General features: G+C 39.4%; 1 protein-coding gene and 1 long non-coding RNA gene across 4 annotated transcripts in view; one reads left to right on the forward strand and one right to left on the reverse strand.

Annotated features, from left to right (window-relative positions):
• Positions 1-1,126: 1,126 nt before the first annotated feature.
• Positions 1,127-6,213, reverse strand: LOC126335056 (actin, cytoplasmic A3a). Of its 3 annotated transcripts, none has more exons than XM_049997938.1 (5): positions 5,473-6,213; positions 3,153-3,293; positions 2,829-3,068; positions 2,461-2,599; positions 1,127-2,263 (listed from the first exon to the last, which is right to left on the reverse strand). In XM_049997938.1, the coding sequence occupies exons 2-5, from the start codon at positions 3,276-3,278 to the stop codon at positions 1,638-1,640; spliced, it is 1,131 nt and encodes a 376-aa protein (XP_049853895.1). In that variant the 5' UTR covers positions 3,279-3,293; positions 5,473-6,213; the 3' UTR covers positions 1,127-1,637. The 3 variants fall into 3 exon arrangements, with proteins under 3 accessions (XP_049853895.1, XP_049853896.1, XP_049853893.1); XM_049997939.1 differs by lacking the exon at positions 5,473-6,213 and adding an exon at positions 4,164-4,738; XM_049997936.1 differs by lacking the exon at positions 5,473-6,213 and adding an exon at positions 3,455-3,850.
• Positions 4,188-21,901, forward strand: part of LOC126335057 (uncharacterized) — a 43,665-nt gene continuing 25,951 nt past the window's right edge. Inside the window, exon 1 of the long non-coding RNA XR_007564807.1 lies at positions 4,188-4,273. This is a non-coding gene — a long non-coding RNA (uncharacterized LOC126335057). The remainder of the gene's footprint in view (positions 4,274-21,901) is intronic.

Raw genomic sequence — 21,901 nt, forward strand, 5'->3', positions numbered from 1 at the left:
ATACAGCAATTCATTCCCTCTCAGAAATGCAAGTACTGACAGGCAATTGATGAATGTAGGTGAAACAAATGTGCTCAAATTTACCCTAAATCTAACTGCCTCAAACACCTTCAGCATTTCCATGGATGCAGATATATATTATGGCATCAGACACCAATACAGCTCTCCTACACAATACAAACCATTTGTGCACTTGGGCTGCTTCACCATGCCTACTATTTTGCTTTTTTTACAACAGCACACTGTAGCCCACTCTACTCTCAGCATCCTTGTAACAAGGTTATTACAGTTTCACACACAGCTATGAACTGGGCACTGCACAAACATTTAACTTAAAACCTGTTATTAAACACCACTGCAGTAACAGTTTTAATATCCTATTAAACATGAGCAAATTTGAAATGTGGCTATATTTTAAATTTAACTCTGAAGCATGTCATCTGTAGCAATTTTCTTTAACTTTTTCTACACTACTGAATACTTTGTGGCACAAAGCATGTGACTAACAATTGTTACCTACAAGCATGTACCACACCCACATTTCTGACACCTACATTTTGCTATTTTGTACCTTGGCATAAAGGAATTGGGCTAATGAGGTGGTATGTAGATCTTAAAAAGACTCATCAGGTTCAAATGGATGAATCATCCATACCAAGATTAAAAATTTGGCACACCCCACTTCAGTGGAATTGTCTTACAGAAACCAGTCACTGAGTTAGCTACATTTCCATTACTAGCAAAATACAATAGTAAATTTTAAGTAACAAATTTTATTTCCCCTACTTAAAACTTTTAAGCCAACAATTTTTTTACCTGTATTACCTCTTTCCATTCCCAGTCTATAATAGATTAACACATTAAGGTAATCATGGATTACTTGCATACTACCCAATTTTAAATTTTAGTCTTCAACATTTGATGACAGCACTAGTTTCTTCAATGGACCTTCGTAACTAATTTCCACTACTTTCAGACACATTCAATGCAAGCTTATTTCAAAGTTTGCTTTACCCAAGTCATAAAAGTTGCAGCTGACACTATCAAACTGATTGAAAGAATTCAATTAAGAAGCAATTTACCACTTTCACAGGACAAAAATGAGAAAGGTACATGAAATAAAACATTCATGTTTTAAATAAGTTTTATTTTCCCACTAATTTCTTGTCTGCACATGGGAATAAGTTAATACTTTGGCTATTGACATTTACTCAGCACATCTTTAATCTCAAGACAATGCCAAGTTGCTTAGAAAGGAAACTTGCACAACTTGTGAATTGCTTAATAAATGCAATACAAAAGTCATTTCAAATACAAAACATTAAGAAATTTACATTCTGGTACAGGAAGCTTATCCACTTTCTTCAATTTTAACACAAGTTATACATCACATTTCAGTTACTCAGTCACAGAAACACCAGGATATAATGAGGTGATTCTTAAATAGAAAAATGCAGCCTACCTTCCTCAATTGTAAATTGTAACGAAAACACTTCGAATCTTATAATACAAGGAGTTTAAACTGTTCAACATAATACAATAAAGAAAGTCTTTTGGCCACACCTGGTGGTGCCTGAAATGGTCTGGCATGATAGAAGTATAAATACTTCACCTGAACAAAATAATTAGGCAACTGCTTAGAAGCATTTCCTGTGGACAATTGATGGACCAGATTCATCATATTCTTGCTTAGAGATCCACATCTGCTGGAAGGTGGAAAGAGATGCCAAGATGGAACCTCCAATCCAGACTGAGTATTTCCTCTCAGGTGGAGCAATGATCTTTATCTTCATGGTAGAAGGTGCAAGGGCAGTGATTTCCTTCTGCATCCTGTCAGCAATGCCAGGGTACATGGTAGTACCACCAGAAAGTACTGTGTTGGCATACAGATCTTTCCTGATGTCTACATCACACTTCATGATAGAGTTGTAGGTAGTTTCGTGGATACCATTTGCTTCCATACCCAGGAATGAAGGCTGGAACAGTGCCTCAGGGCACCTGAATCGCTCGTTACCAATGGTAATTACCTGGCCATCAGGCAATTCATAGGATTTCTCTAGAGAACTGGAGGATGCAGCAGTAGCCATCTCCTGTTCAAAGTCTAGTGCAACATAGCACAATTTCTCCTTAATGTCTCTTACAATTTCGCGTTCAGCTGTGGTGGTAAAGCTGTAGCCCCTCTCAGTAAGAATCTTCATCAGGTAGTCTGTTAAATCACGGCCAGCCAAGTCCAATCTGAGGATGGCATGGGGCAGGGCATAACCTGTAACGAATTTACATTGTTTCAGATACGAATGCAACAACTTTGTAGAATATCTACTTCAGAATTTCAGTAAGATTCCTTTCAGGGAAACTGTTCGAATAAACTAAGCACATACCCGTATTTTAAATTTGTAAAGTTTACAAACATTACGATTAAATGTAAATGACAAGGGGTATGTAGTATATAAAGGAGCTTACCTTCATAAATTGGCACGGTGTGCGAAACGCCATCACCAGAATCCAACACAATACCAGTTGTCCTACCAGAGGCGTACAGGGAGAGCACGGCCTGAATAGCTACGTACATGGCTGGGGTGTTGAAAGTTTCGAACATGATCTGCAAGCAAACATTAACGTAAGCAAAATGTTTATAATCTATAAAATTTAGTTTTTAATACACTAGCCGTATACTGTGTATTAAAAGTTGTATGCTGCCGGGTGGCAGTGTTAGAATACTGCGACTTAAAATGTCATGCTCCTGTCTAAGTGATCGGAAGAAAAGTACGACACTCAAACGTCGCAGAATTTAACACTAACGAAAAGTAGACGTAGAATTTGATAATTACCTGAGTCATCTTCTCCCTGTTTGCCTTGGGGTTCAATGGGGCTTCAGTCAGAAGAACGGGATGTTCCTCGGGCGCCACCCTAAGCTCGTTGTAGAAGGTGTGGTGCCAAATTTTTTCCATGTCGTCCCAGTTTGTGACAATTCCGTGCTCAATTGGATACTTCAGAGTAAGGATACCTCTCTTAGACTGGGCTTCGTCACCAACATAGCTATCTTTCTGTCCCATGCCCACCATCACTCCCTGCGAAGAATGAAGTACGAAGTTAGTACTATATTCACACTACCGGTTACAAACTTCAGAACAGAATCATAAGTTCCACCTTACCTGATGCCTTGGGCGACCAACAATTGAAGGGAATACGGCCCTTGGTGCATCATCGCCGGCGAAGCCAGCCTTGCACATTCCGGATCCATTGTCCACAACGAGAGCAGCAACTTCTTCGTCACACATGTTGAATTATTGGAACTGTAACCGCGAAGATATAAATTACAAAAAATTCTAATTCACGTTATATTTACGATTCACGAATATCAAAAGTTTTTATATTTCTGTTGAATCACTTCGAAAAAGCACTAAATTGAATACCGAAGAACTAAACACCTAAACTTCAACTGCCTACAACTTACTTGAAATAAATATGCACAAAAATCCTAACACACTACACAGCAAGCACACTCCACCAACTGAACCACAAGACTGAACGGATGCCACCCAGCTGCTGCCCAGTAATATAGACAGCCGGCCCCCCCTTCCCCTCACGCCCCCCACCACCGCCAAACTAATAAGGGCATGGCAACCTCGACCAATGGCTGCTTTCTTTACCATATATGGTATTGAGTCGGCGGCGTGCTGCTATACGTAGCCTACCGGAACACGCCCGGCGAGAGGGAAAAATGAGGAAACACGGTCAACGGAATTTAGTAAAATCCAGCGACTAGTACGCTAGTACCCGGGCGATCGTTAACACACGCAGAGAATAAACCTCACCGCAAAATGTTCACGCGACAGCTTATATTCTACGATTTCTGATTTCGGTTTTGAACTTACCGCGTTTTCAGAGGGCCGCGGCGCACCAGTGAAAATGTGTTCTATATTTAAACGCTACAAACCACCTGCTACGGGGAAGAACTTTCTTCTGCGCTTTAAGAATCCTCCCGACAAGCAAGTGTTTGATACGGACAAGACACCAAACCGGCACTTCACAAGTAATGAATTAAAACGCTTATATCACGCTCTCGATGATCACGGAACAAAATTTATACATGAATCGTGCTGGAATACATTCGATAAGACCTGAACTCGAGTACAATTGCTGCATTCAACAGAAGAACTTACCTTGTCGGAGACCACTGCACACACCTTCCGTACTCCACAACAAACACGCTGCAAGTGAGCGATCTAACCGTTAGGGGAAAGTCTCGGCGGAATAATGGACTCTTCCACGGGTATGTTCTCACTTTTAATTCACGTTTTAGTTTGATGATAATGTATTGTAAACGCTTAGAAAATTGTTACTTTTTATGAAATTGTGAGTGCTTGCTATTTTGCCCGGTATATTTGTGATAAACTTATTAGATTTGAGAATGTATAGTGCCGAGCGCAGCGGACTCCCCTCGTGCACTTGGACTCTTCCAACTTCTCCCTCCACGCCGCCAGCTTCTCTGCCACATATGGGCATAAAACGAATAGAGATTTCTGATTGGCTGACGGCTGGACGGTGCGGTTTGATTCAACTAAACGCGAGACACAGTTGGAAAGATTCAAAGTATGCGGTTCCCGTTTTCTTTGAAATTTCTGCGTGTCATAATTACGGAAGAGCGTGAAATGTGAATATTTCGTTTGTAAAGCTATATAGAAATTAAGAATGTACCCTGTAATTTGACATCACTTACTGAATTGGGTACGTAAAACTAAGTTCATTTTAACAGTGCCTGTATATATTGTTTTTAGCGTTGGTGAAGGAAAATAAATAGAATTGACATTCCTCAACACATTAAAACCTGTCACTCTACCTGCAGTAGCAAATAAATAGATCCTTTAACGTCAAAATGCGTGGCACAGTTAAGAATTCTAGAAAAAGCGAATTTCCGAAGCATGAACACGGAACAAAGCAAAACAGTGTGGATAGGATTTTAGTACAAAACTAAGACAACATGCGTATTCGTCTACTAATTGTACGTAAACAGTCCCTTGAAAGCTACAGCAGAGTAATTGTTCTTAGTCGTTACTTCTAATTGCCTTCAAATTCGCGAATGCCTTTCGAAGTCATTTTCTTGCAACTGTCAGCGTGTTACACAAAATATAACCCTGTAACTATCTGTGGTTCTAACGGAAAGGACTTTCTTACGTATACTGTACAGTCAGTGATGTTAAACATTTAAACATTGAAGTTGTCAGCTTGACAGAAAGCTCGCTTTATTCATCGAAACTACGTTAGTACATCCTTAATGATAACTCGTCCATAAACATTCGTGTACTTTGCAGACCAAATGAGGTCTGTAAAAGTTTGCCTACCCCAAAGTGGCTAGTCGGGCAGGAATAAGTAGCGCTGATTTTTTTGCAGTACGTTTCGTAAACTTTAAAATCATCCCTTTATACAGATAATTCTATGAGCAAATTAAATCTTGTGATGAACTGTACTCACCCTGTAGTTAAACAGCTTTCGTAGTTACAAGAACGGTTACAAAAACGATTGCAACTTAACACTGAAATTTGTCTTTGCGATACTGTTTTGTTTCATTAAGTTTCTGTGCGCTGTTTTGACACTTCTGGTAGCATTTTCCATGCATTTGAAATCACTATTGTCGTGACTTTCCGCAATAAAAAACTTGTTGGACCTATATTTAATGTAGTTTCAGAAACGTAATTTAATTTCACGGTGGATGACATTCCGTATTAAAAATTTGTAAATATCGAGGCTGCAAACCAGAATTAGTTTTCCTAGCTTTCGGAGACTCATTGTATGGTTTTATTGCCCTGTGAGTATTCGTAAGTCGTACATTGCGTTATCTTGGAGTGCAGCTTATGAAGGATATGAGATTCACCTCAATCAGATATTACCCAATATTTTGTGCAAGCGTTCGTTGCTTGTTATAAGTTTCCTAATCTTAATACTACTGTTCTGCCAGTTTGTTGCGAAAATGTCACAAGTACAATCTGCGTGAAAGACAGTGAAGTATCAAAGTACTAAGCTTTCAGATCTCGTACAGTAACCTAAACAATTTAATAGTGATTCAGTACTGTAGATAGAATACTCGCATTAGTCCTAGGAAAATGTTTTGGAGAGAAAACAAAGCTAACACATTGTTTCCCGCGCATGTGATCTAAAGGCAAAGGTACAGTACCATATGCACGCGTTGCTGAGTAAGTTTGTTCAAAGCATGAGGTAGACTGAGACTACATCGGCATGACAGTAATCCGTGCATTGCGCCGGTGAATCAAATGGGTGTCAAATCTTCTTTGAGCATCCTAAAATTGGTAATCACCGGCAAGAAAAAAGGCGCGGCTTAAATTCTTTCTTGCAGTTTACTTTAATCGCGTTACCATGAGTACTGTAGCAAGTGTCTATAAACATTCTAAAATACTATTTTTTAGAAACATGCCGCGAAAGAATCCAAGGAAAGATATTTTCTTATCGCGCAATTATAGCACACTACCTACCCAAACTAGTGCCGTCAGAATGTAGAAAATGCACAAAAACAGAGATCACTTCCTGTGGAAGTTACCGCCAACATTTGACATCGTGTGTCGGACACAGAAATTCCTTGTTGTGCGTGTACCCAAAGCTATGCGTAATCATTAAAGGACTGTGTGGAGTGGAAACCTGTGAATTTTTGACTAAATTAAAATTAAGTGTCACTTTAAAATAACAGCGTAATATTTCCCACTATGTTGATGGCAGTTACCTAAAGATGGAGGCCGTTAATTTATATCGTGAGTAGATCTCCACATGTTTAACAGTTAAAGCTGCGCCATTTATGATGGATCATAAATGACTAAATATAATTACATTAACCTAAACTAGAAATTTTGTTGCTCGCAGTTTTTGCCGGAACCAGCAAAGTGAAGAAGCGGCATTGTTTTGACTATTGTACCCCCTTTACACACATTGTACTTGGATTACTTTAAATGATTTCCCTGGAAAATAGTTCTTCCGTGAGTCCGAGAGATCAGTCTGAGCTTCAAATAAAAGCTAATTAGACTTTCTAAGCAAGCAGAACGATCATTAAATGCTGATCTCGTCGATCACTAGTGAATGAAGTACAGTGGCAATTGCTTTTTGTGCAGAGGATTGAGCGTCTCATAACACTGTCATGCAGTAGTTTTGAGCTTTTGACTGGGGCTGAAGGACGACACGGTTGTCCCTTCTGGTAGGAATATCACTAATGACGTCATTGGTGCCACCACTTAAATTCTGCATAACATTAAAGTTCGTACGCTACGTGTAATTGGTTAGTTCAAGCCTCAAACTATTTTTTGCTGTTCTAGATACATAATGACCAAACGACCTCACTTTAAAAATCCCTTTGAGAACAGAAAAGCTGAAAGGCAGAAAACACACGTTACATAATACATAAAACAATTGGGCTGTTCGGTTAGCATATTACGGATTTCGCTCGCTTTGTAATCAATTACTGCGAGCTGCGCAAAGTAACTAAGAGAACAATTTTGTAAACAGTTATAAAAAAATTAATTCCAGCGGGCCACAATAACATGGCGAGACTGCTAATGTTTAACGAAACAGTTAGGGCAGATTGGTAAATACGTAAAGTGAAAAGTGTTTTGTGGCTAATATTCGTAACATTTTTATCCATAGATATTTCAGTCGTGATTTTCGAAATCTAATGACATTAGAATTCTCGGAAAGACATAATGGTTGTTAATGTGTGGTTCGAAACGTTTCCTAAAATAGCTTACCGAGGTGGTGAAACCAGTTAATACTGCCTCCAAAGTACAGGAAGAATGCAGGCGCGTAAATATCGGGCAACGTGCTGAAACTGTGTAAAATACTAGCAGCCTTCCGTCTGACATTTAACATACTTCAATAGTTTTTAAATGCTCATGTAAACGTTCACTGTGCGGGTGTGTTCTTGAGAGGTAGAATTCTCCTACGAAAGGAATAACCCCTTCGATAAATCATTGTTAGTTCAGTAATTTAGGATTAGCACTGCAGAATCCTCCCCTTTGTGTAAAACTTTCCGATGCTTCGAAATCTTGAATAAATTATGAAATATTAAGATTGAATTTTCCAGTAACACCTTGTACTTTGATTCGCCGTAGTAGTAACTTTTTCTGAAGATAGAGTTGAGTCCATTGATTTCCGAGAAGGGGATTTATTCCGAAAACTGTATGTTTGTTCCACCTTACGCCCTGCGAAACAGAAAAACTCGTTGCCCGTGGCTCATTGTAAGCCGTAAGGGAGTGCAGTCATTTTTTTTGTCTAATGCAAACAAATCCGAATTTCTTAGCGTTTAACATAGATGGGGTGCCCGACCAAAACATCCTCGTCCCTGGTTCGTGTTGGATTTAGCCTGATTTCCCATAAATCTTTAGTTAGATGAGACTTTGATAGCACGTATTAAGTAAATGACATTGTGCTACTACATCATGTACGTCAAATGAATAAAACTAGGAATGCTTCCTACCACATTTGCGCACTTCCAGCGTCACAACATTCTTTTCCGTCCATCTACATCTACAGTTACACTCCGCAAGCCAGCCAACGGTGTGGCGGAGGGCACTTTACGTGCCATTGTGCGCGCTCGAATGTCTCTAATTTTACATCCCTGTAAATCTACATAACGGTAGAAATGTCAGCTAACACGCAGCCCTTGCTTGCCTCCTACCAATTCCGCGCCCACCAGAAATTGCCGGGAAACAAAGCTGGCGCTAAACAGCTTGTAAATCATAAACAAGGCAAAGCAGTGCAAATACCAAAAATGTTGATTTATCGGGAAAAAATGCGGTTAACAGACCGGTTTTTACAACTAAAACAAATAAGCTAATGTACCTTCCACAGGTTTTTTTAGCTAGTGATATGTAACATGTACAACTGTTATTGTTAGCGTCTGTTACCACGTTCCACACGAGCATATTCCTTTATAATGCTGTTTTGGGTCGGTAAGAAGTTAATGGGAGCGTTGGTTTGTTACCGTAACCCTTTTAGAGTTTATGCGGTATTCAGTGTTAGAAATTGCAATAGTTGCATAGGGTACTAGGAGGGTGGTTAAAGTCCGTACAAATGATCTACTGAAATGGTCATTGGTTCATACGTGTCTCGCTTTCCGAACTACTAGAAGAGGGAAATTGTTGTAACCATTTTTGCTTTAAAAGGAGAAAAAGTGATAGTTTGAATATGGCATTTGGAGGTGATATTTTTCATACACAATATAGGGCAACTTTTCTGTAATACATAGTCCACTTGATTAGTAGGCGACAACTCACATTGAGAGATTCGTAGAGGATCTTTAGGATCAATCGCACTTTGTGCTTAATTGATCCAATACATATCGACTTTCGTAGATTCCTTCATGGAAATATGTAACGTGATAAGAGTAAAAACGTTCAGTGACAAGTATAAAAATATTTGGCCAACTGCACTATCAATAAAATACGTGGTAAAATTGACTTGTAGCACAGCTCTTAGTTAGATGGATAATAAACTTCTGCTTAGGAGGCCGTACTTTGTCTTTTTTTAACCCAAGTGTCCAGAACACTTAGTGTTATATTACATTTTTCACGGTGTTTACCCAAAAAGTAAGGTAGGTTGTTTAGTTGATAGTATATAGCACAGGTGTTCATGGTCGTAAACTAATTTCTCTTACAATTAGTTAGGGGGCAGTGTGAAGCGACATGGTGGTTAACAGAATGATCCCAGGAAATCCAGTGCAAGTATTAAAAAAACAAGGCTTAGACTACACGCCGAGCGCAATGAAAGTACTTTCCAGTATTTGGGTCGTTATCGAGCAATAACAGCGGAAGACTAAAGACTGAGATACATACTTAGGCACTTACTGGTATAGCCTATAGGAAAGAGTACAGATGTTAAGTAAATTTGAGAACTGTTAGAAGAGAGAGCTCTCGCGAAACACTGCACAAAACTTCTAGAAAATAGATACATGATGGTACGTGACACAATTCTGCATCCATAGTTAATTTCCCACAGCGATTGTAAAAATATAGGCGCACGGCATACGGTAAGAAGGGCTAGGGATGTTTAAATATCAGATTTGATACATGTGGGATCGATATCTGCATCTTAAGTTAGACTGTGGTTGTATTGATACCTCGATAGTATCGCAACAAAAATTTCGATACAGATGGTATCTTATTTAGAACAGAAAGCGAAACAGGGAAACTGTGTGCAGTTTTAGTGAACAAACTGTAATGACACACCAAATGCAAACTTAAATAGTAAGGGACAGACAAAATCTGGCTCTTGACATAAATTTTATGTTGATCATACCAGCTATTATTATTTCAGTGCACCGTTAAAAGCTTTCAAGACAAAAGCTCTCCTTGACAACAGGTTTGTCAAACATAACTGTTCATTTTGAATAGCAGGCAAATTTCGAAATTAATCTAAATTTTCATGATCAAACTCGAGAATAAAACCAGTACTCCAATTCACTTTCCCAAAGTAGTGGAAACATGTTGCCAAATGTTTATTATACGCTGCACATTGTAACTTTTACTACCGCTAGTTACAGACCTATATCAATAACCCCAGTTTTTTCAAAAATTTTAGAAACAATTATGTATGAGCAAGTTAGTGTCTACTTGGGTAAACTAAATATAATTAGTGATAAACAGTTTGGATTTAGAAAAGGTAAATCCACAACGGATGCAATGGACTCCCTCGTAAAATTAGTCCTAGATGTGTTCGAGGCTAGGGACTATGCCCAGGCTACATTTTGTGACCTGAGCAGAGCCTTTGACTGTGTAGACCATGACACTGTGCTGAAAAAGCTAGTTTACTATGCTTTTGATGACAACAGTATAAATATGTTCAGGTCTTTTCTAGAGAACCGTCAACAAGTTGTGTGCATTGGTAGGGAGAAATCAAATTTGGTTAATGTCAGGTACGGAGTGCCTCAAGGGTCGGTGCTTGGACCTTTACTGTTTATACTAATGATTAATGACCTGCCCTTATTCATAAATTCTCACACAATATTGTATGCTGATGACACAACTTTTCTACATAAAAGCTCTGATCTAGGTACACTAAAAACACTGACTGAAAATACCATTGCTCAGTCCTCATTATGGTTCAAAGCTAACGGCTTCCTACTAAATGAAAACAAAACCCAGACACTTTACTTTAGCCTCAAAGAGATTCCCAATTCCCAAGAATTAGAAACTGTTAAATTTTTAGGTGTTACTATTGACAATAAATTAACATGGGAACCACACATTAAAAATATATTGGCTAAGCTTTCAAGAGTCATTTATCTAATTAGAAATTTAAAAAGACATGTCCCCAATGACTATGTGAGATCAGCATATTTTGCCTTCTTCCAAAGCATCATCTCTTATGGAATCTTACTGTGGGGTAGTAGCTGTCATTTAAATGACATTTTACTTTTACAGAAGAAAGTGATCAGAATAATAACGGATTCTGATAAAACAGAACATTGTAAACCTCTGTTCATTAAATTGCAGTGTCTTACAGTAATAAACTTATTCATCTACAATGTTTTATTGTACATTAGAAACAATGTCTCTAATTTTGTGTTGAGAAATGATATTCATAGCCATAATACTAGAAAAAGAACATCTGTAGACGTACCATATCGTAGATTATCAAAATCGCAGAACTCCTACCTAGTTATCGGACTAAGGATGTTTAATAGACTTAGTGCTGACTTTAAAGAACTGCCTGTAAATATTTTTAAAGCTAAATTATACAAGCTACTAGTGAACAATCCGTTTTACACCATTGATGAATTTTTTAAAGATAAAAATACCGTATTCTAATGTGTACCTATTTTATGTTTAAACCAATTTACATCGATATAGTAGTTTATGTCCTCCCCCCATGAACCATGGACCTTGCCGTTGGTGGGGAGGCTTGCGTGCCTCAGCGATACAGATGGCCGTACCGTAGGTGCAACCACAACGGAGGGGTATCTGTTGAGAGGCCAGACAAACATGTGGTTCCTGAAGAGGGGCAGCAGCCTTTTCAGTAGTTGCAGGGGCAACAGTCTGGATGATTGACTGATCTGGCCTTGCAACATTAACCAAAACAGCCTTGCTGTGCTGGTACTGCGAACGGCTGAAAGCAAGGGGAAACTACAGCCGTAATTTTTCCCGAGGACATGCAGCTTTACTGTATGATTAAATGATGATGGCATCCTCTTGGGTAAAATATTCCGGAGGTAAAATAGTCCCCCATTCGGATCTCCGGGCGGGGACTACTCAGGAGGATGTCGTTATCAGGAGAAAGAAAACTGGCGTTCTACGGATCGGAGCGTGGAATGTCAGATCCCTTAATCGGGCAGGTAGGTTAGAAAATTTAAAAAGGGAAATGGATAGGTTAAAGTTAGATACAGTGGGAATTAGTGAAGTTCGGTGGCAGGAGGAACAAGACTTCTGGTCAGCTGACTACAGGGTTATAAACACAAAATCAAATAGGGGTAATGCAGGAGTAGGTTTAATAATGAATAGGAAAATAGGAATGCGGGTAAGCTACTACAAACAGTATAGTGAACGCATTATTGTGGCCAAGATAGATACGAAGCCCACACCTACTGCAGTAGTAAAAGTTTATATGCCAACTAGCTCTGCAGATGATGAAGAAATTGAAGAAATGTACGATGAAATAAAAGAAATTATTCAGATAGTGAAGGGAGACGAAAATTTTATAGTAATGGGTGACTGGAATTCGAGTGTAGGAAAAGGGAGAGAAGGAAACATAGTAGGTGAATATGGATTGGGGCTAGCTGCCTAGTAGAATTTTGCACAGAGCACAACTTAATCATAGCTAACACTTGGTTTAAGAATCATGAAAGAAGGTTGTATACGTGGAAGAACCCTGGAGATACTAAAAGGTATCAGATAGATTATATAATGGTAAGACAGAGATTTAGGTACCAGGTTTTAAGTTGTAAGACATTTCCAGGGGCAGATGTGGACTCTGACCACAATCTATTAGTTATGACCTGTAGATTAAAACTGAAGAAACTGCAAAAATGTGAGAAATTAAGGAGATGGGACCTGGATAAACTGAAAGAACCAGAGGTTGTACAGAGTTTCAGAGAGAGCATAAGGGAACAATTGACAGGAATAGGGGAAAGAAATACAGTAGAAGAAGAATGGGTAGCTCTGAGGGATGTAGTAGTGAAGGCAGCATAGGATAAAGTAGGTACAAAGACGAGGGCTGCTAGAAATCCTTGGGTAACAGAAGAAATATTGAATTTAATTGATGAAAGGAGAAAATATAAAAATGCAGTAAATGAAGCAGGCAAAAAGGAATACAAACGTCTCAAAAATGAGATCGACAGGAAGTGCAAAATGGCTAAACAGGGATGGCTAGAGGACAAATGTAAGGATGTAGAAGCTTATCTCACTAGGGGTAAGATAGATACTGCCTACAGGAAAATTAAAGAGACCTTTGGACAGAAGAGAACCACGTGTATGAATATCAAGAGCTCAGATGGCAGCCCAGTTCTAAGCAAAGAAGGGAAGGCAGAAAGGTGGAAGGAGTATATAGAAGGTTTATACAAGGGCGATGTACTTGAGGACAATATTATGGAAATAGAAGAGGATGTAGATGAAGACGAAATGGGAGATACGATACTGCGTGAAGAGTTTGACAGAGCACTGAAAGACCTGAGTCGAAACAAGGCCCCCGGAGTAGACAACATTCCATTGGAACTACTGACTGCCTTGGCAGAGCCAGTCATGACAAAACTCTACCAGCTGGTGAGCAAGATGTATGAGACAGGCGAAATACCCTCAGACTTCAAGAAGAATATAATCATTCCAATCCCAAAGAAAGCAGGTGCTGACAGATGTGAAAATTACCGAACTATCAGTTTAATAAGCCACGGCTGCAAAATACTAACGCGAATTCTTTGCAGACGAATGGAAAAACTGGTAGATGCAGACCTCGGGGAGGATCAGTTTGGATTCCGTCGATATGTTGGAACACGTGAGGCAATACTGACCTTACGACTTATCTTAGAAGAAAGATTAAGAAAAGGCAAACCTACGTTTCTAGCATTTGTAGACTTAGATAAAGCTTTTGACAATGTTGACTGGAATACTCTTTTTCAAATTCTAAAGGTGGCAGGGGTAAAATACAGGGAGCGAAAGGCTATTTATAATTTGTACAGAAACCAGATGGCAGTCAAAAGAGTCGAGGGGCATGAAAGGGAAGCAGTGGTTGGGAAAGGAGTGAGACAGGGTTGTAGCCTCTCCCCGATGTTATTCAATCTGTATATTGAGCAAGCAGTAAAGGAAACAAAAGAAAAATTTGGAGTAGGTATTAAAATTCATGGAGACGAAGTAAAAACTTTGAGGTTCGCCGATGACATTGTAATTCTGTCAGAGACGGCAAAGGACTTGGAAGAGCAGTTGAACGGAATGGACAATTGTCTTGAAAGGAGGATATAAGATGAACATCAACAAAAGCAAAACGAGGATAATGGAATGTAGTCAAATTAAATCGGGTGATGCTGAGGGAATTAGATTAGGAAATGACACACTTAAAGTAGTAAAGGAGTTTTGCTATTTAGGAAGTAAAATAACTGATGATGGTCGAAGTAGAGAGGATATAAAATGTAGACTGGCAATGGCAAGGAAAGCGTTTCTGAAGAAGAGAAATTTGTTTCATCGAATATAGATTTATGTATCAGGAAGTCGTTTCTGAAAGTATTTGTTTGGAGTGTAGCCATGTATGGAAGTGAAACATGGACGATAACTAGTTTGGACAAGAAGAGAATAGAAGCTTTCGAAATGTGGCGCTACAGAAGAATACTGAAGATAAGATGGATAGATCACGTAACTAATGAGGAGGTATTGAATAGGATTGGGGAGAAGAGAAGTTTGTGGCACAACTTGACTAGAAGAAGGGATCGGTTGGTAGGACATGTTTTGAGGCATCAAGGGATCACAAATTTAGCATTGGAGGGCAGCGTGGAGGGTAAAAATCGTAGAGGGAGACCGAGAGATGAGTACACTAAGCAGATTCAGAAGGATGTAGGTTGCAGTAGGTACTGGGAGATGAAGCAGCTTGCACAGGATAGAGTAGCATGGAGAGCTGCATCAAACCAGTCTCAGGACTGAAGACAACAACAACAACAGTAGTTTATGTAGAAATATAAGCTCTTGACTTTGTCTATTGCTGTAACCAGCTGAATGACAATAATTTTTTTATTTTTTAAATTTTTTATTTTATTTATTTTAATCGTTTCCTGTGTACCACGTAGATAATGCATACTTTCCGCTTTAGTAGTAGTGAAAGATATTCCATAACAAAATCCTCCGAAACTTGTACTCTTTCTTTGGGTACAAAGATATTATCGAACGTGTAGTATCACTGGAGTTGCATGTGCTCGCCTCAGTCGGCTGTCGCGATATTTGCAGAGATTTGCTCGTTGTCGGAGAGAACTTCATTTCTCGCGCTGCAGTTGAGTCTTCCGGCACTGTAGAGGGCGTGTATCGTGCGTATACGCAGTGGGTGTCACCGCCGCATTTCCTGGCATCACAATCCCTCTCCTCTCCTTTTGTCACAGCGGGATAGTTATTTAAGTACGCAGTGTTACGTCATTGTGCGTACACTGGAATATCCGTCTGCTTCACAGCGGAGCGCAGGGGAGACGAAACAACCTGAAAAGTAGTTGAAAAACACAGCGGTGGGCTTCGGTATCTCTTCCAGGCTACTCAGCCAGTTTATCCAGTTCGCGAAAAGTCTGAGAAAAATCATTCACCCAAGTGACTGTGATTAAGCTAGTTTTTTAATAACTAGGCTGCAATGCACAGGTAATTTAAAGTGAATATAGCTATTACAAACGTAACTATAAATGCATAAAGATCCTTTGATAAGAACTAGAGGTACAGTAAAAGTTTAGTTTTCTACAAGTACCTTATAGGTGCTACTTTTTTATTTTGTTTTTATTTGCCCTTTGAGTGTGTACTCAATTTAGCCATCGGCAACACAGTGACAATGTTCACATAATTGAATAAACAAATACAGAAATGCATATTTACAAGAATAAAAAGCTTAACTGTTACAGTTTTGTACATAGTGTTTTAAAAATTGAATTGGAAAATAATTGCCTTGGTTACAATTCATACCAATTCTGAAATATCTTCATCAGCAAGACATATTTATAATTTATGTACACCATTAAAAACGACGTATTGTAACCAGTACTCTTGATGAAGTTAACTGTACTTTATATAGACGAATGTCTTTAGTACACAAAAGAGAAGCTGATTGAGGAAGATGGTAGCCCATACTCAGCAATGTCTTCAGAAAGACCAACCGTTCACGGTCAAATTTGGGGCACATATATAAGATGTGGTTGACATCAGCTTCCGACTCAGGATCACACTCACATACTGGTAAACTGTAAACGTTGATCCTATGTAGATGTTGTGGGGAAAGAGGCATGATTGAAGCGGAGTCTTATGGTGGTAGAAATCGTGGATCGGTCCAGATGTGTCCTCATGAACCACGGCTGTGATAAATGCTACTTATGACATGTGAGCGATAGTAAATTTCACGCACCGAGCGTGCTGGCGCAGTGGTTAGCACACTGGACTCGCGTTCTGGGGGAACTGTTAGCGAGCAGTAGGCCAGTGCCAGCTGAATGTTCGTTGTTTCACGATATCGTTGTTCATGTGTGGTTTGACTCTTCCGTGGAACGGTGCATTGATGTGAGTTTGGAGGTGAGCGAAATGCAAGAGCTACTCCGGTCGGTGTGTGTAAATGGTGAAGTTCACCAACAATGTTAAACTGTCATATCGAACGTACTGAAGATTTTCCACTGATCTGGTAAACAGCGAAGCAGCCAGGAATAATATAAATCTTCCGCAAGTTAATAAAATAACAAAACCTTGTATTTGCGAAACGACTGCATTGCGTACTAAAAAAAAAAAAAAATGGATCAGAGACCTCCGTTCTTTGTATTCTTCGTTCACTTGGCTTTTGATTTATAAAGTGTAATTAACAAAAATTGGAAACATTATTGCAGCAACTAGAACGAAGTTTTGTGTAAAATGAACTTAGGGCGCGCTGAGGACAAGTCTTGTAGCTTACTTAGATAAAACTGTGGTTTCACAAAACCACAAGCAAAAATATATTTTGCTGGAACGGAAATATTGGTCTGAATGTACCTACGGTAACTTTTGTGTAACGTATATCAGCGATTAGGGTTATGGATGCAGTGACAGTGTCAGAGGTGCAAATAAAAACGTTCCGGAAGGTAGGGAATTTCTCGGTCGTATTAAGGCGTGTCGTCGGAACTAAAACCCTGGTGGCGGCATACAAGTACACACGCTTTCGCGCACAGTCTCTCGTAAATGAAATGCGTTCATACGTAACACGATACAATAATGAGGTCTCAGATGCTACCAAAATTAGTCTTCTTAGCAACTTTCTCGCTGGAAGTTTCTAAAATGTCCAAGAGAACTCAAATTCAGCAATGACGACATTTTTCGTTGCGCAGACGGTACAATTTCACACCTCTCACGGTATTTTATTTTTGATCTCGGAATACTCTTGAGTTTTCACTATAAGATACTTACCTAATGCATCTATGAACTTTGATAATGTTCATATATTTTCAGTCCAAGTTTTTTCTTCAAAATTTATAAGTACGTTGTCACTTTCTAGACTAAAAATAGATGTATATTTTTTCCCAATTTTTACTAACATTTGAAATTCACTAACGCAATTGTATAGGACGATGAAATGACCTTGAGGTGCGTATTTTCGTGACTTCCGCTATAGACACGGTCTTCTAAAAGTCAGAGCGCAGATGCGTACGGATACGCACTCTAAGACGAGTATGGACGATGTGGCTGGTGTGATTTCCGGAAGAGAAAGAAATCAATGGAAAAGATCAGATAACCGTTTTCTGGTCGCTGCGAACTTCGGCCGGAACTCGTGTCTAGTGCGTTTATATGTGAAAGCAGAGGTGGGTCGTTTTATTGACATACTGAACGCACTGCAGGTTTAAGTTGACAGCATCCTTAAAGAGGAATGGCTTTTTTAAATTCAGCTACCCCGAATCGGCACCTCGCCGAGGTTTAGTACTGCTGTACTGTTTGCAATGGATGTTTACTCTCATTTCAAAACTAATTTACAGAATTCCACTTCAGGCTTCTGCAGAAAAAGAGCAACTTTACCGATGTTCTTAAGTTGGTTATTGTTATGTAATATTAGCATTATGTTTAACTGTGCATTTTAGAAGCACTTGCTAGTAAAGTTACAAAAATGCACCAGACTTTGTGTTCTCCCATTTGACCTATCATGGTACTCGTGAACAGGAAACTTGCAGTTTTTCCTCGATTAAATACATATAATGAAAACCAGTGGCTTAGAGATGCACAAATTAGTTACAGAATCTACATATGTTGTATCTCGCCAATACTGGCGCTTTTTAAATGGGCATACGTATGAGAATAATTTTCACAGAGTACCTCAAAGCTGGAAGTGGTAAACGAAGTACAGTAGTATGCAAATTAATTGGGAAAAGCTAGTATTTTATAAGTAACTGAAGTTGGTTCGCCGTAATTAGTTTTATCCACTCAATTGTTGGTCTCTGGCGAGAAATTGTTGCCTTGACTATGGGCAAAAATTGTAAGCCCGCTCCTGTTCAATTGAGTGCTTTCATGTGTTGCAGCAGTATGTTTGTGTACTCGATAGGGAAACTTTGCTTAAAAATGGACATTTCATCTAAGAAGTGGGTACGAACAGTTGCTGTTCATGAACACACACCTATGAATGTCACATTGCCTCTGATGTTGTTGGAGGGAAAAATCTAGTTTCAAGACTTCTTATGGAATATAGTGATAATGCCTCACTGGGCTTGCCTCCCGTGCAGCGGGCCCGTGTTCAATTCCCGGCCTGGTTGGCGGTTTTCTCCGCTTGTTGACTGGGTGTTGTTGTCCTTATCATTTCATCCTCATCACCCACGCAAGTCGCCCAATGTGGCATCGACTGCAATAAGACTTGCACTCGGCGACCGAACTTCCCCGGATGGAGCCTCCCTGCCAACAATGTCATACTCATTTCATTTAATTTCGTATTCAAAGAGAAAAGGCAGATGTGGACGAAAACGAAAAGCAACCCCCAGTACTGACAAAACTCTACTTAGCAACATTAGACTTATTCCTCACATGACAAGTAAGGACCTTCAGCGATTTGTTGGCCTACTCTTCAACGATACGGCGTAGGCTTGATGATTGCTAGTAGAAGGCAATAACGAAGCAGTTGTTAATGCCTCCGTAAAGAAAAAAGATTGTCATCGGCAAAACATTTAAAAACCTTGGTCCTCCAGTGATTGGACATTGTTCCAAGTGATGAGTTATATTTTATTAAGTTACAGAGCAATTGATGCAATGTTGAATGCAAGCAATTACATGGAAATCCGTAGGCGCTGGATTGTGCGATTCTTACAGACTGCTGCAGATGGGAAAAGAACATTCTAATGTGATCTGGTACCACGCCACACTTTAAAAGCAGTCAAGACATTCATGGAAGAAAACATTGTTTCAGTAGACTGGTAATTCACCAGATTTAAATCCCATCGAGATGCGCAAAGGTGTCTTGGAAAAATATACTGTTCAACAAAAGAATACATGTCAGATATGTGACAAATGTGTAAAAATGTTCCAAAAGCAGTCCATAACCGTGCGACTGCTACGGTCGCAGGTTCGAATCCTGCCTCGGGCATGGATGTGTGTGATGTCCTTAGGTTACTTAGGTTTAAGTAGTTCTAAGTTCTAGGGGACTTATGACCACAGAAGTTGAGTCCCATAGTGCTCAGAGCCATTTGAACCATTTGTTCGAAAAGCAAGTGAACTAAGAAATATTAGCATTTATGAGCGTCTGAATACATTGTGGCATTCGACCAGATTAGAGCAAAAGGACACATCAGTTATGAAGTAAGCTACTAACTGTATATACATATAGTAATACATATGCACACTTAGTTTAATCGCCTTGTCCAAATTAATTTGCACACACTACTGCATATGTAGAAATCAGTTAGGCTACTGATCTCGTGTTAATGAATTACATTTGTTGTGCTCAATGAAACTCTGATGTTAAAGTTACACTGAATGTACTGACATCAAGACAGTTTCATTACACTACAGGCAAATACGATGAACCTTGTCTTGTTCTTTGTAACAATTTACAACCAAATATATCAGAGACAATTCCGTGTGGCTTGCAAAAGTATTTAAATTGAATGACAGGTCGTTTACCCCATTTGCACTAGCGGGAAGAGGGGATCGAATCACTGACAGGTGAAAGCTAGATTAGTAGCACACTAAAATACTCCATGGTGTGAACATGTCCTTCGTTTGGTTTCCCAAAACCGAACAAGAGCGAAAAAAATTGGACATGGAACGGTTGGAAAGTTCGAACCTCACCCAAAGGCTCGACTCTCTAACAATGGACTGTTAACTGTATCAGGTGGGCTGCTTGAATATTCGCGCAACGCCTTGATTAGCCAACTTCTTTGCTAATTAACTCGAAAGCTGCGCAGTGTCCAGAATCTTTTTCTTAACAATACTCTCTCAGCACAAACTACCCTGTAACATCTTTACAAGCTTATAGAACTGTTTCTCACCACCTGTAAACACACATGAAACTAAGGGCCATGCAATATTACACTTCCGTATTACTCAAATTTAAGATTGTGGAACGCATCAAATGTTTAGTGTCAATTTCAGTAGTATTTGGGAGTGTGCTCAGTGTCTTAAAAACACGTGTTTTAAAATTTCAAAATGAGTTTCCTGTGAAACATCAGTAATTACAAATCTTTTCACTCGTGTTGCCTTTTAGCTTCTTTTGTTCCCATGAATTGGTATTACGTATAAAGCAGTGTGGTTCAGTGGAGTAAAATTAATTATAAATATCTTTTCGATTTTTAGAGGGAACCAGAATATACGCGGAAATGAAATGGTGTTGAAGAGTTTGAAGTAAATTTTCTTTATTTTAGAAACCTTAGCGATGTGTGCACATAGTGCATGGTACAGATATGTTCCAAAAATCGACGTACGAAATGGCCATAAAAATGTAAAACAAACGAAGACTCTGGCAGAAAAGTGGGGAATCAGCTCCTTTATTCCTCATTACGCTTCCAACACCAAAAGTTTGGACATGGGAACGTATTCGCGCTTTCTTGTGCTGAGAGTGGCGCACAGAGCCAGTGACGTTGGAAGAGGTGTGTGTGTGTGTGTGTGTGTGTGTGTGTGTGTGTGTGAGGGAGAGGGAGGGGGGGGGTGGCGAGAGCAGACAATGGGAATGGAAAATACAGACGAAAGGGGACTGTGCATCATAGGCTGAGTGGCTCTGGAACCTCCCAGAACGACGGGTGGAAATTTTGAACATGTCTATATAAAGGAAAAAATATTCTGATTTTTTTGAACTGCTGAGGTATAGTGGAGCCAGTGGCAGTGGGAAAGAAAGACAAGTGTGAGAGAGGATAAAGTGGCAGAGCTATACCGTAAATCAGTGAAAGAGAATGGATACAGTGCGAGTGACATGTATAGACAATTGCAGAGAGAGAGAGAGAGAGAGAGAGAGAGAGAGATCCTGAGTATGAAAGGTTCACTGCAGAGAGAGACTGGGTAAAACATTTATCTTAAAACAGCGCGAATGCGTTCGTATGTCAATTTTTTCTGAGGAAGGCGGTATGATGGCTGAGGCTGCTGGAGCCCCACTTTTCTGTTAGTCTTCTGAAGAGGAGCACATTCGCCTTTCTTATGCTCGGGCAGCAATATTTGGCGCAAACTTGAGGGTTTTTTTTTTTTTTTCAGAACATGCCACAGTAAAAAGTGCCGTCATATTCGAAATGAATAAAGAATTAAGCCCACTCAATTGTTTGACG

The sequence above is a fragment of the Schistocerca gregaria genome, chromosome 2 (assembly GCF_023897955.1).
Source record: "Schistocerca gregaria isolate iqSchGreg1 chromosome 2, iqSchGreg1.2, whole genome shotgun sequence".
NCBI classification, from domain to species: domain Eukaryota; kingdom Metazoa; phylum Arthropoda; class Insecta; order Orthoptera; family Acrididae; genus Schistocerca; species Schistocerca gregaria.

Bases quoted from the DNA above. Each gene is read 5' to 3' on its own strand.
- LOC126335056 (XM_049997938.1), bottom strand. From the start codon at position 3,278: ATGTGTGACGAAGAAGTTGCTGCTCTCGTTGTGGACAATGGATCCGGA. The intron at 3,069-3,152 runs GTAAGGTGGAAC...CATTCTTCGCAG, and splicing joins TTGGTCGCCCAAGGCATCAG to GGAGTGATGGTGGGCATGGG. The intron at 2,600-2,828 runs GTAATTATCAAA...GTTTGCTTGCAG, and splicing joins ACAGGGAGAAGATGACTCAG to ATCATGTTCGAAACTTTCAA.